General features: G+C 37.6%; 1 protein-coding gene across 7 annotated transcripts in view; it reads left to right on the forward strand.

Moving 5' to 3' along the window:
- Positions 1-12,831, forward strand: part of CTNNA3 (catenin alpha 3) — a 542,113-nt gene that overhangs the window by 404,517 nt on the left and 124,765 nt on the right. For all 7 annotated transcript variants that reach the window (XM_074592075.1, XM_074592077.1, XM_074592076.1 and 4 more), the window contains one exon: positions 5,026-5,226. In XM_074592075.1, coding sequence (XP_074448176.1) covers positions 5,026-5,226 — 201 coding nt within the window. The remainder of the gene's footprint in view (positions 1-5,025; positions 5,227-12,831) is intronic.

Consider the following 12,831-nt stretch of genomic DNA (forward strand, 5'->3'; position numbering starts at 1 on the left):
ATCTTGTCTTCAGGAGACCTGAAGACCTGTCTTGTGAGTTTTCTAATATATACTTCATATACTGTATTTCTTAAATTTCTAATAATTCTTTTTCTTTTTTCTCTAATTTGGTCTCCGTTTGGTCCACAGTTTTCTTGAACTGAGTGGAGAAGCTTTAATAAAAAAGTGCTTCATCTGAGGCCTTATCAGTGCCAAGTGGAGTGGCAGGGCATCACCTGTCTATTTCTTCAGATGACATGCAAAGGAAGAGCTATTGATTTTGTACCAGAGACAGTCTGATTCATTGCTTTGTCAAAGACCGCTTTATTAGCCAGTGGTTAGCTCAGCTGAGATACATTTTTTGGCCAATATGACTAACACCAAGATCCCAAAGGAAAATCAGAAGGTACAGTACACCACTTGTGATAATTGCTGTGGTGACCGTGGCAGTCTGACAATTTCTTTAAACATCTATCAATCCACTGTTAGAATTAACTCCTATACTAGATGCTCTGACTCATGACTCATTCTGCTTTGGAAAGTAGAGTACTTGGATGAAAGTCATAAATTGATCTAATGCGTTTTGTGTAAGAGGAGGAAGCATCTGTGAGAAAGATGCAGGTTAAAACAATCTCAGCTGGGCTGTGATCAGTGCTGGTTTCTTTCCTTTTCCATTAGATGTGCTAAGGCAAATGTTAGAAGCTTGTTTGTGCCTTCAGAAAATTAAGTTAAGCAATGTTTTGTCAATCGTGAAGTACTTCATCTGGGAAGAGCTTCAGAACATTGTGAGAAACTGTGTTGGCTATGGATATTTAGAAAGGCCACTGCTGTATAGTACCAGTGTGTGGGGACAAGGTCATTTATGCTCATTGAGTGCACATACTGTCTGTGCATTCAGCCATGCTGACAAGAGCTTGTGAGTTTTTGGACGTATGTATGGCATTTGTCAACTTCTCAACTGACCCCTTACATGTGGCAATGTATGGATGTGGCAAGAAAAGATGTCGCACATCTTTTCTAGTACAAGGTGGATGGACATTACACAGTTCATAAAATCTGCATCCATCTTTGTTGTCTTTGAAGCACAGTATCTGGAAGGATGTGTCACATTCTAATCTGCATTCCCTGATATCATTATGGTCTTTGATAGTTACATTCTAAAATGACTTAAAAGTATTCTTGCCAATTGAACAAAGCGGCTAATTGGGATCTTGGGCCACAACATGCAGGTCTAATAGTATTTCTGTGGAACATCCGGCCTCAAGTTTGCATTATCTTTCTCCATAAAAGTGTTGGTTTTGACATCTCTTAGAAGGGTTTGGAAACTCGGAGCTTTCCATTATATTTTCCATTCAAATAGTATCTCCATCAGACCACACGCTATTTTTTATTTTTTATTTTAAATTTACTTGAGATTTGTGTATCAGAAGAGCCCTACCTTTCTGTTACGTAGAACTAAGCCCTTTAGTTGTTGTCTTTGCTGAACCGTTAAAAGGCAGTGTATTCTTCACACAAAAGATGTCCTTAAAATGGAGGTTGCGCTATCCACTTTTGTGGATATTATTATTAATATTATATTATAATATATATATATAATATATATTATATTATTATATTACTTCATTTTAGACATACCTATGGCAGCAGAAGTGCAATTTTATTAGTCCTTTCTCCTGCATTCTGTGCATGTCAACCCTCTTTTGTTTCCTTCAGTGCTTCAACCTTTTCAGCCTTGTGCGCATTCACGTACTGACTTGTTTGGAAGCCTCCCACTGTGGAAAGCACACAGAGAGAGATGCCTAAAAAAAAAAGAGGTGATACTAACCTGGGATAGCACAGGGTCGTCCCTGGAACCTCTTTGTGCATCTTGTTATTTGCCCCTTTCGTTCACAGTGTTGTGTTTGACATGGGTGGAACTGAAGTAGTTGCCAGTCTTCTCATTGCCCAGCTACTTCTATGTAGATGGTAGTCCATGGGTGTAGTTACAGATCACCACGATTAAACTTTGCTTTTTCTGATGACCCTGGAGATTGGTGACCTGTATCTGAAAGGATATGGACGTTCCATATTCATAGAGGCATTCTGTGATGTACAGTTTCATAAACTGAACCAGAATTCATAATTTTTGCATAGGTAGAATCCCAAGATGCTTGTGCCAGACACAGTAATTCAGGATTACCTGACTGGATTATGTCTGTCCAAATTACCATGATTGTCTAATATATTGTATAACATAAAATATAATTTAATACTGACATACTGAATGGCATTCATGTTAGTTAACAACGAACATGTAAGCTCTGCATTATTTCATGGCGTAGTGCAAGAGAACTTTCACAATGGTACTTCTGAAGATAGAGTAAATCTGTTGCCTTCACATCTTGCATTTCTAATGTTCTTGTATTACATTCTCAGACGAAGCAGATTTTAGGTCTGCGTAGGAAAGGAAATTCAGTAACAAAACTAATATGGAAGCTTTTAAGAAGTGTTTAAGCTTTAAAGCCATAAACATATTCTCTTTCTCATTATATTTTACGGTATTACCCTTTACACCATAAGTCATATTTTATAATTATATTAATTTGCCTGAAAAAATGGAATAGGCCTTTCAGTATTGGGGGTACAGATGGGAATACTAGCATACATTACTGATGCTGTCTTTTAGCTTTATCCTGAACTCTTACTCATGTCTACTACCCTTTGGTTTTACGACCAGTCGTAATTACTTTAGTAGCAGTATTTTCTCCTTCATCTTCATCCTTCCTGCTGGTGTTCTTTTTTCCATTGCTATGTATTTGAGTATCGAAAAACCAATTTGTTAAATACAGCTTTACTATTGCCATTTGAAAAATGTTGAGAAAATGGATGTTCAGAAAGACACAAGTGTAATAATTTATTTTAAAAGAAGAGTTGTATGATTCTTTGGTTGGCACCCTTCCGTATTTGCCTACATTTTCATTTCTGACTGTGTCAACCCAACAGTTGCTTCCGTCAGTCTGTAAGCAACCACTTTCTCCTGTAGCCAAATCTTTGTTCTTTTTTAACTGTTCACATTGTGCATGGGTGAATTGGAAACGTTAATATGCCATGCTCGTGTTGTATTTATGCGTTTCAATAATGTGGTTTTTTTTCTGGCTGTTTTACATAAATAGACATCAGACTCCCTTCAATGAGGTCAGTACATCACAGAGCTGAGTGAAATGGCAAAGAAAGGTTCAAGATAAGTGTCTCTTATCTGTTGAGTGTTTGGTGCCTTTTCGTGTGGAAGTGTGTCAAGCAGCTCACCTTGTCTCTGCATATGGCAGCTACCATTTAAAAAAAAAAAAAAAGAAAAAAAAAAGTTTCTCAAAGAGGAAACTTTGCAGTTCTACTTGCATTGGAGGTGACTGCCAGATATAAATATGTTTGATCTGCAAGGAAGAGAGTCAGCTTGTTTCAACTCCCAACCTTAGCAGAGTCAGCACTGGCTACTTCTTTGGATAACCACACAACATACGCTTCTTCAGCTCCTAGTTCTTTCTTGGTCTTAATTTTATCAAATTTTGGAGAAGCCCTGTGAATGTTAAATGTTGTCTGTAGTCAGAAGGTAGCAATTACTGTGATATGTACTGTTGTGTTGTTCGGGTTTTTTAATAGTGCTGTGGAAGAATAGTCCTTTTTTATTGCATCTTTCAGCACTTTAGTAATGGGATGATTTTGTGCATGTTTATTTTTTTTCTTAAAGCTTATTACTAGGAGGATCATCCTAAACGCATGTAATCTCTCATACAAGAACTGATGTCTAAGAGACTTTTTGACTTTCTGAGGTTCTGTGTCATTATGTGTTTCACATAGATTAACAGCATCTGCCTGCCTGTTCCCAAACTGTGTTTTGTTTTGTGCCAGAAGTGTAAAATTTTGAATATATGTATATTTGGACAGGCAGAAGGTGACTATAACATGCATATGTTTCAATTAGTAAAGTAAAAATGGGTAGGCTTTGGATACGCTCTGGTGAATCATTTAGCTGGACCTGACAATAAACCAGTTGCCATACTGTGGAAAAGGTGAAGAAATCAAGATTTTCTTCATTTCCTCAATGTGGCTTTGAATTTGTGAGGTGATGGGGAATTCTAAAGAGGAAAATTCTAATCAGGAAAAGAATATTTTTGGAATGAAAGCATGATAATAGAAAAGAAAAATCCTATAATTAGGAGATGACAGAGATAGCTGAAGGGGGAAGTAATGTGTGGCAAGAAGCCACAGTGAAATAACGTAGCTGTAGCAGGAAAGCCAGTGCTGTGTAATTGTGTTCATGTATTGATAAATGATTATGTATGTGTGTATATATATACATATTTGCACATATTTATTTGAACATCGCTAATAGTATGTAAACCAATAATATACATAGTAATACAGTAAATACATTATGATAAATAAGAAGACATTTAAATTATATGGAAAATATGTGATCAATATCAATTTTGTAGTAATGATACGTATTGCAATAATTTAATAAGTAATAGCATAATTTTAATACCAGGCAAAAATACTGCTCTTGCTTTTCACTTAAGAATTTGATTAGCATGAACATCTTAACACACTGATGTAAAAGAAGTTAGTTCAGTTGTTGGGGCAATTGTTTATTGACAGAGATTAATCTCATTACAGAACCTTTTGTCACAGTGGCTTAAGAAGGTTTCAACAATAAGTAACAGCTTTAATCCCTTTGATTTTTTTTCTTCATTCTGCAAATATTCATTGAGTATGTAAGGTTTTGTGGTTTTCATATTTTTCTAGCACTTTCTGACTCAGGATTTTATTGTTGCTGTTGCTCATAGGAGAGTATTACTGTACCTTTAAATTCTAGGAACCAATAAATTGTTTTAAGGATTTCAAGGAAAATTCAGTGTAAATTTCATATTGTAAGGTTTTTATTGAAGCCGGTGTTGGCCAGTGCGTTTTAACAGGGAAGGAAAAAATGCAGTCAAGTCCGTGCCAATGTGTCTGATTGTGTAAGGGATGCCATCTTTTTAACATTAAGAAATTTTGTTTTATTTGCAGAAAGCCACATTCTTGAGGATGTAAACAAGTGTATCATTGCACTGAGAGAGCAAAATGCAGACAACTTAGATCGTGCAGCAGGTGCAATCCGAGGGCGTGCTTCAAGAGTAGCTCATATTGTGTCGGGTGAGATGGACAATTATGAACCAGGGGCTTACACTGAAGGAGTGATGACCAATGTTCAGTATTTGACCAGGAATGGTAAGTCTGATTTCTAAACTACCTTCTCAGTTTCTTTAGTGGTGTAAACTTTCCTTTATATGCCACAGTTAAAGTGAATCCTGTGATTCTCTAATCTAATACACTGATTATGCACTAAGAATTCACTATATGGTCTCTAATTTCCTTTCAGCATGCTATCCATTTATGATGGTACCATGCAGTTCAAAAGTAATTTTCAGAATTTTATTTGAATTGCATCATTTATGTAAGGTTTCCTTTTAAGTTACGGAAGACTTTTACCAGAGTTCTCAAGTAAATGCAAGACAACGTTTGGAAACTTGTAACTGATGAGGCAGCAGTTTTCCACCTTGTTCTACTGTTCTAAGCAGATGAACGGTAAAGTCTGAGAAAGAGAAGCAGGTTCACGATTTGTGTGTGCTTGTCCCTTTTAAAGACTGTTGAACAGTGGTTAAATATCCCCAAATATCTTCACTTTTGCTAAGCTAATTTGCAACGTCCTTAAAATGGTTAGCAGTGTCCATTTCCTTTTTCATTATATTCAAAAACAGAGTATCCTGTCTTGGAGTATACCTTTACTGGCAGCAGGGGTGTAACTGCGCTATTTTATAATGGTTTGTATTGTTTACAACAGTTGTTGATATAAATGAATCTCTCGCCTTTCATAGTGTGTACTTAATAAAGAAAATTATCTGTGGAGCTCCCAGCACTTCCATGTTTTCAGTGGTTGCAAGTCTAATAGTTGGACCATTTAAAAAATTGCCTTTAAGAAGTTTTCTGGCAAGTCTGTACATCTCTGGAATATGGGATTTAGCTTCATGAACTCAGAAGTCTAAATCCTGGCACTGTCAATCTAAACAAATTTCTAGTATCTTATATTTGACTGTCATTTACTTTATTTTACTGCAAGAAAAAAGACAGGAATTTTGTTTGAGCTCTTTCTTAATGAGTTCAGATAGGTCCAGGACAGAACTGTCTTCATGTGAAACAAGAGCGAGCTGACATCACAATGAAGTAGCAAAAGGTACAGAATAGTGAAAAGAGCTTGAAATAGACTTGCCTGGTTTTATCTTCTTTTCTGATGTTTTGATGAGAAAATCTGAGAACTTTTCAACATGACATCCTTTTTTCATAACTTCTGAAAGTACTATGACAAACACCAAGGGAAGCAGCAATTATAGAAGAGCATAGTTTTGATTCCTATGTGAAAGCTGAGCCCTTTTTTCTTGAAACTGGTAGTCTTTAAACACATTAGGAGCTGACACTGATTTCTGTTCTGTTGCCTTGCTCTGACAGTAATATATAATGTACCTAACTCTGTGTATCTGTAAAAGACAGGAAGACATAAAACTGGTTTTGGTTGGAATGTTTGCCTGTGTCAAGGGACATCAAGCATGGTGTCATGCTCAAATGTCTTGCAGTACTTCAAACATAAGAATCCACTATCTTTATGTTATTCATGCAAAGTTTTTTGATTGCTTGATGGCTTTCTTTTGGTTTTTTTTTAACTATTTCAACTTACAGGGAAAATGCAGGTAGGCTGCAGCCCTTGGCAGTAACCCAGGATATTCCATCACTGGTAGGTCTTTCAGGAGCCAGCTGATTGCAGCCTGACACTTCACTAGGAAAGAATTGTGTATTTGTGCTGCCATTAGGTCCTAAGTTACCCTGCATGAGTAACCTGGGGCAGTGAAGTGCATTTTTTATGTCCAGTGAAAAGGTAATGTGTTACGGAAAAGAAATTGTTGCAGGCAGAGCATAGAGTTAGGGAAAGTAGAATTATAGAATAATAGTGTACACAGAAATTGCAGAGAAATAAAAACACAAATGAAAGAGAGAAGGGGAGCCAGAAATGCAAAGGATGCAAATTGGAGGTAACAGGATAAAGAAATTGTACATAAAGAGGAACAGATACATTTACTGTTTGTTAAAACAAAGACTGAGGTTAAATTGTAGCATGTATGTTGAGGTAATTTATAAGAAAAAAACAGGTTAGATTCTCTGCATTACTGTGTATTCAAGAAAAGACCATAAGATCACTGAGCTTTTCTCTGGCTGGAAGACATCATACATATTTGAGACGGTAAAGCGGGCTATTTAACAACAATATTGTAATACTGCCATATAATGAGCATTAAAAACTGGTCCTTAATGTCTTAGCTGAAGTTGTGCAGTCCTGTTCAGATACAAGCTCTTGACAGCCGAATGGGTCTCTACAGCACTATACAACGGAGCGTCTGCTTTCTCAGGCTTGTGTTATACCATTCTTCCATGTTGCCCTTTCCCTTTCCCCCCACGAGGAGAAAACCTCAAGCAAACTAATAAGGCCCTGTAAGAGCACCATTTACGCTGTGGAGTTGAGCTCTTAGAATTTAGGTAATACCAGAACTAAAGTTGTCTTTGCAGCCTTGATTTGCACTCTGTGTGTGTATGCAGTGTGATATTGTGATTATGTGATCATACACAGTTATGTTACAAAGCAGATGCTTAATTCAGGTCACTGGATGAACCTGCTTTAGGCATATGCCAGGGTCACATATTAGAGGAGGCTGGTGTCCGTAGGATCAATTTGTAAAGTAAGCAGAAGACTGCAGGAAGAGAAAATGCGATCTGATAGTGAGAATAGTTCATTTGGAGACTGCCACTGTCTGTGCAGAGTTCCTATGTGATGCTGTGTAAGTTCACGAGGCTACAACTGACTGTGGAGTGCAGGAATGCTTCCCTGTCTGAGTGAGCGGGGTGACTGTGTCCTTGTTCTGCGTTACAATGAGATTGGGACGTACTCTGTCCCCTCTTGTTCTCAGGTTTCAGTGGGAAGGGAGTGTAGGTATGTGGGTAGGAAAGAGCTGCAAAACATTCCGGCCAGCTCCCTACTCTAGATGATTGGAAGTCAGCATTGAGAATCATGCCCTGGAAATGCGTGCCCCAGCGTCTGTATGAAACCTTTATGGACCACTGGAGAAAAGAATGTTCTGTCCTGTGGTCTGTATACTCCATGCAGGCAATTTTTTAAATCAGCATTTCCTATCTTGATATTACAAGTACAAAGGTGGTAGAGGTTCAGACTGTATTCTAGTATGATTAAGACTGTGAAAGTGTTAGTGCTGGTACCTTTCTGTCTTTCCTAATGTCTGTCACTGTTGATTAGACATTCCTGATGTCCGGCAGTGTTGGTTAGATTGAAATATGCAGATCCTCCCTTGACCTGCTGGCCACACTTTTTAATGGACCCTGGGATACCATTGCCCTTGTTGGCCACCAGGGCACATTACTGACTCATGGTCAACTTGTTGTCCACCAGGACTCTCAGGTCCCTCTTCGCGGAGCTGCTTTCCAGAAGGTCAACTCCTAACCTGTACTGGTGCATGGGGTTATTCCTCCCTAGGTGCAGGATCCTACACTTGCCCTTGTTGACTTCATTAGGTTCCTCTCCACCCAAGTCCCAAGTCTGTCCAGGTGTTGCTGAAGGACGGCACAGCCTTCTGGTGTGTCAGCCACTCCTTTGGGTTTTGTGTCATCAGCAAACTTGCTGAGGGTACAGTGTCCCCACTTCCAGGTCGTTGATGGATGTGTTGAACAATATTGAACTTCTAGACCTGTTCTGGAGAGATTGGGTTTATGTTCAGTTCTTTTAAAACCTTCACAAATTTGTTTACCTTTTTTGAAGTCCTTTCCTCTGATTTTGTCCTAAAAGTCATTCTATTCTTCCTGACCAAGCTGTCTTCTGTATTGGTAGCATGTTTTAACATCATACTGTTTGCCAACGTCACTGATGAATTTATTTATTTGTTTATTTCTTGGTCCCAAGATTGTTATTTTGGCCACCTTCCAGAGTCTCCTCTCACTTTATAGCCCTTTCAGTGTGATCAGTTGTATAGCCTCCATGCTAATACCGATCTATTCCACCTGAAACAGAGCTTTCTTGTATGATACTTTATTAAACGATTCTGCAGGATGGACTAAACCTACTGCGTTGCTTTTCTCTGGGAAAAGGTAATTTATCTTAGCAATAAAGGACATTAGTGTTACCTGATACCAGCTTCCTTCCACCTTCTGCTTTTTATATACCTTTTCCATTTACCTTGATGTCTCACATGGTTATGTGCACAAGTTAATGACTTTGTATTTTCCTAGATGCTTCACTTGTCTTTTTCAAATACAGTTTGCAAGCTTGTCACAACAGCTTATGCAAAATGACTGACAGTTTCTTTTGTCCACTGTCTGAGTCTTTTGCAGTAGGGATTGTCTGTTTCGTCTGGTTCAAGACTGTTACACTCTCTCTTACCCAAAAGACACCCGCCAGGGAGGAAAAGTAAGAAGTCTTTCGTCCTGCCCACTGTGACATTTGGTACTTATTTTATCCTCTCAAATTTGGCATGCCATCTAAGCCAAAATGGGGAGAGAGAAGTGCCTCCAGAGACTTCACTGGCTTTTCCTGAGATACATCTTCAGATGAGATAGCATCAATCAGCTGTTGAAGGTCCTTAGCTCTTCTTGTAGTATAAAAGATACCAATATGAACAGATTTATTTGGGGTTAGCTAAAATGAGGTGGTGAATCTCACTCATTCTGTGGTGCGTGCAAAACCAAAAGTTTTCATTAATTTCAAAAGGCAAGTATTTTTAATGAAAAAATAATTTCCACTGCTCATTCGTCACCCTCAAAATGAGATTTAAAGATAATATTTGCTATTCGAGTCTTTTTAGTGTTTGGAGGTTTTTACCCTTGCTTGTGAAGCCCAAAGACTGCTAAAGAGGACTGAGTCTTTTCACTATAAAATGTAAAAAAAAAATAATATCCCCAAAACATTTGATAGAAAAACTGGACTGAGGTTTGGGTAGGCAAGGTTATGGAATTGTGAACTTGTGAAATTGGTGTACAACTCAGACAAGAAGCAGCTTGTAAGAAACTGTTCAACAGAGAATTATTGTAGGAGCCAAGAAGGAAAAAACCATTAACTGAGAAAAATGCTGAGGGTATTTGCATGACTTAGCCTAAAATATTTTTTGTTTATAATTGCATGATGATTGTCAGACTATAACTTAAGCAATAACCCTTCATTCTTGTGACTGTCACACTACTACAGAGTCAGTAACCTCCATTCAGTTAGAGTCTGCAGCTAGCTTTTTTTTCTGTAAGGCTCCGTTCTAATCCTTCTGTGGTAAACTACATTAAAAATGTTGGCTTAAAAAACTGTGAGATTTGCTTCAGGTGTTCTGATGACTGTTCGGAAAAATAGGAAGAAATATCACCAAAATTTTTTTGTGTTCCAGATAATCAAAAAATGACCTGGAACATAATGCCATTTCTTTTTTACGATCTTTTTTTCATTTCCTGTAGCTCCAAAAATAGCTGTTCTTCACTCTTAATAACAGTAACGGCCATGTTGATTATGAAAACTGTGTGGGAGTTAAGATGCCTTTAACTACACGTTTGTTTGCTTTAAAACGCTGTTGCACTTAGTGATCATCCAGGGTACTGAGGAGAAACTCCTCTTCAGTTCACTGTTCCCACAAGCTTTGTTCAGTAATAGCTTTGGAATACCCAGTGCAGACTCACTGTCTAGGGGACTAGTCCTTAAACACACAGCCTCCAAAAACTTTCCTCCTTCTCAAGGTAAAAGTTAGTAAGAATAGCATTTAAAACACAGCATTAATATAAAATAATTTTTGTTTATGAATAAGCTAATAACTATTTTTGCAGTTTTCAATTTAGTTTTGGTATTTTTTTGGTTGTTAACATCATTTTCCTGAATTAAGACAGTAAATACATCACTGTTACCAGCACAGATTTGACATACGTGGTCTTGCTCCAGCTAGTTACAGGGGGAGAGAGGAGGGAGACGAGGGAAGAGTCCCTCAGCTTAAGTGGCATTTACAGAAAAAAATGGAAAAGGGAGGATTTCTTGTGAATTCTAAATCTTGCTCCCATGATAATGAATCTGCCATGTACTCTAGTGAAGCCAGGTTTACTTGCAGTCTGATTCTGGAGCAGAGGACACTTGTGTAAGCCTTCCTTAAAGTAGGAACACAGCTGTTGCCTTTGCTTCTTCAATTTCCACAAGCCCTTAGTAAAATCAGTTTTTATTCCTGTAGGGGAAGTGAGGATGATGGTGTAATAGTGTACAGTAAGTGCTTTTTTTTTTCCCCAGTTGCTATAATAAATCTGCATCTATGTGTGTTCCTGGAGACAATTTTTGTTGGGTGGGTTTGTTTCTTTTTTTTTTTCCCAGTAGAATTGCCCTTTTGTGTTTATATGTGACACTTTATGATAAATCTTCACTGCTTCTCTTCACGTGAGGCTACCTTAAGAAATGACTCATGACTTTCCAATGTGCATATAACTTTTATCTTTATCCCTTTTAATATATTTGCTCTTCTACATCTTAAGAATCAATGGCCTGGTCCCATTCAGTAGAGTCCATTCATAAAGACAGCCCTTCCGTAAGCTGATGAAGATCAGGGAACTGCTACTGCTTTTTGTACAGTGTTTTTTTAACTGAGGAAGACTCTCTAACTTGGACAGCTTTTATCTGTGCGCCCATATCAAAACCATTACCTTCATTTCAGCTGTGACTTTCTCGCACAGGATCTTAAGTGTCTTAACCTCTGTAATGTTAAGGACCTTTCATTTGCAATTCTGTAGTCTGCCTTTAGCTTCCAGCACTGCAACCTTTCGGGTGGTTATTTTGAATGTATTTTCAGAGCTTCTGTGGCAATGTTTTTCCATTACTGTTGTCATAATGTTTTTCTCATCGTCTTGCACGTACAAACCTTAATACTATTAGTGCTTCGCATTTTTTTGGGAATTACGATAAGCATGCTGTGCTTGTTGCATTTGTCCATGATTAACTTGTTATCTCTCAGACACCAGTTTAACAGGTAATGCATTGGAGACAACATCAGCCTTAGAGCAGTCTTATTTTTATCTATTTTATGTATTTATATATATATATTTATCTATTCTTTGTAACAGGATCGTTTTAGTCCTTAACCTGGTAGCTTTGGTTTTTTCTGGTGCTTCCTCGAGCCAGTTGGTCAGACATACCTACTGATTTTTTCCTGCAGACGAAAATGTTTTGAATTCTTTGGGATTTGCAGCTGTACGAACTGTTTAGTTGTGTAACATTTACCTGTCAGAGCATGATCTGCCTCCTAAATAGAACTATAGACTAAGTACCTTTATTTCACACATCATTAGTGCTTAAGAGTTAATTCTGTATTCCATAGTCTATGAGAACTTTTTAAAGTCTTCAGTGTGAATCCAGTGTCGTTAAGAATTTCCTTAGACCTGAAAAATTGCGCTAACTTCTTGTTCTTCAGTTTTAGATCACTCTCAATTCTTCATAGCTATCATTTGTTGTTTTCTAACCTGAATTTACAACAAGTATCTTTCACAGTTTTCATTTTTGCATGGAATACTCTTTAATGTTTTATAATAAAATTCATAATTGTCATAACATGCTATATCGTAATCATAAAATTATATGGTCTTCCTCCCTCTCCCCAATAATATTTCCTACTATATATAGATAACCATTCAAAAGTCTGCTCTGCTTAAGATTTTCATACTGTCTCACCAAGATTCCTTTCTGCCAAACATGCCCTGGTTCCAAACCTTCCCGGT

Source organism: Larus michahellis, chromosome 6 (genome assembly GCF_964199755.1).
Source record: "Larus michahellis chromosome 6, bLarMic1.1, whole genome shotgun sequence".
NCBI classification, from domain to species: domain Eukaryota; kingdom Metazoa; phylum Chordata; class Aves; order Charadriiformes; family Laridae; genus Larus; species Larus michahellis.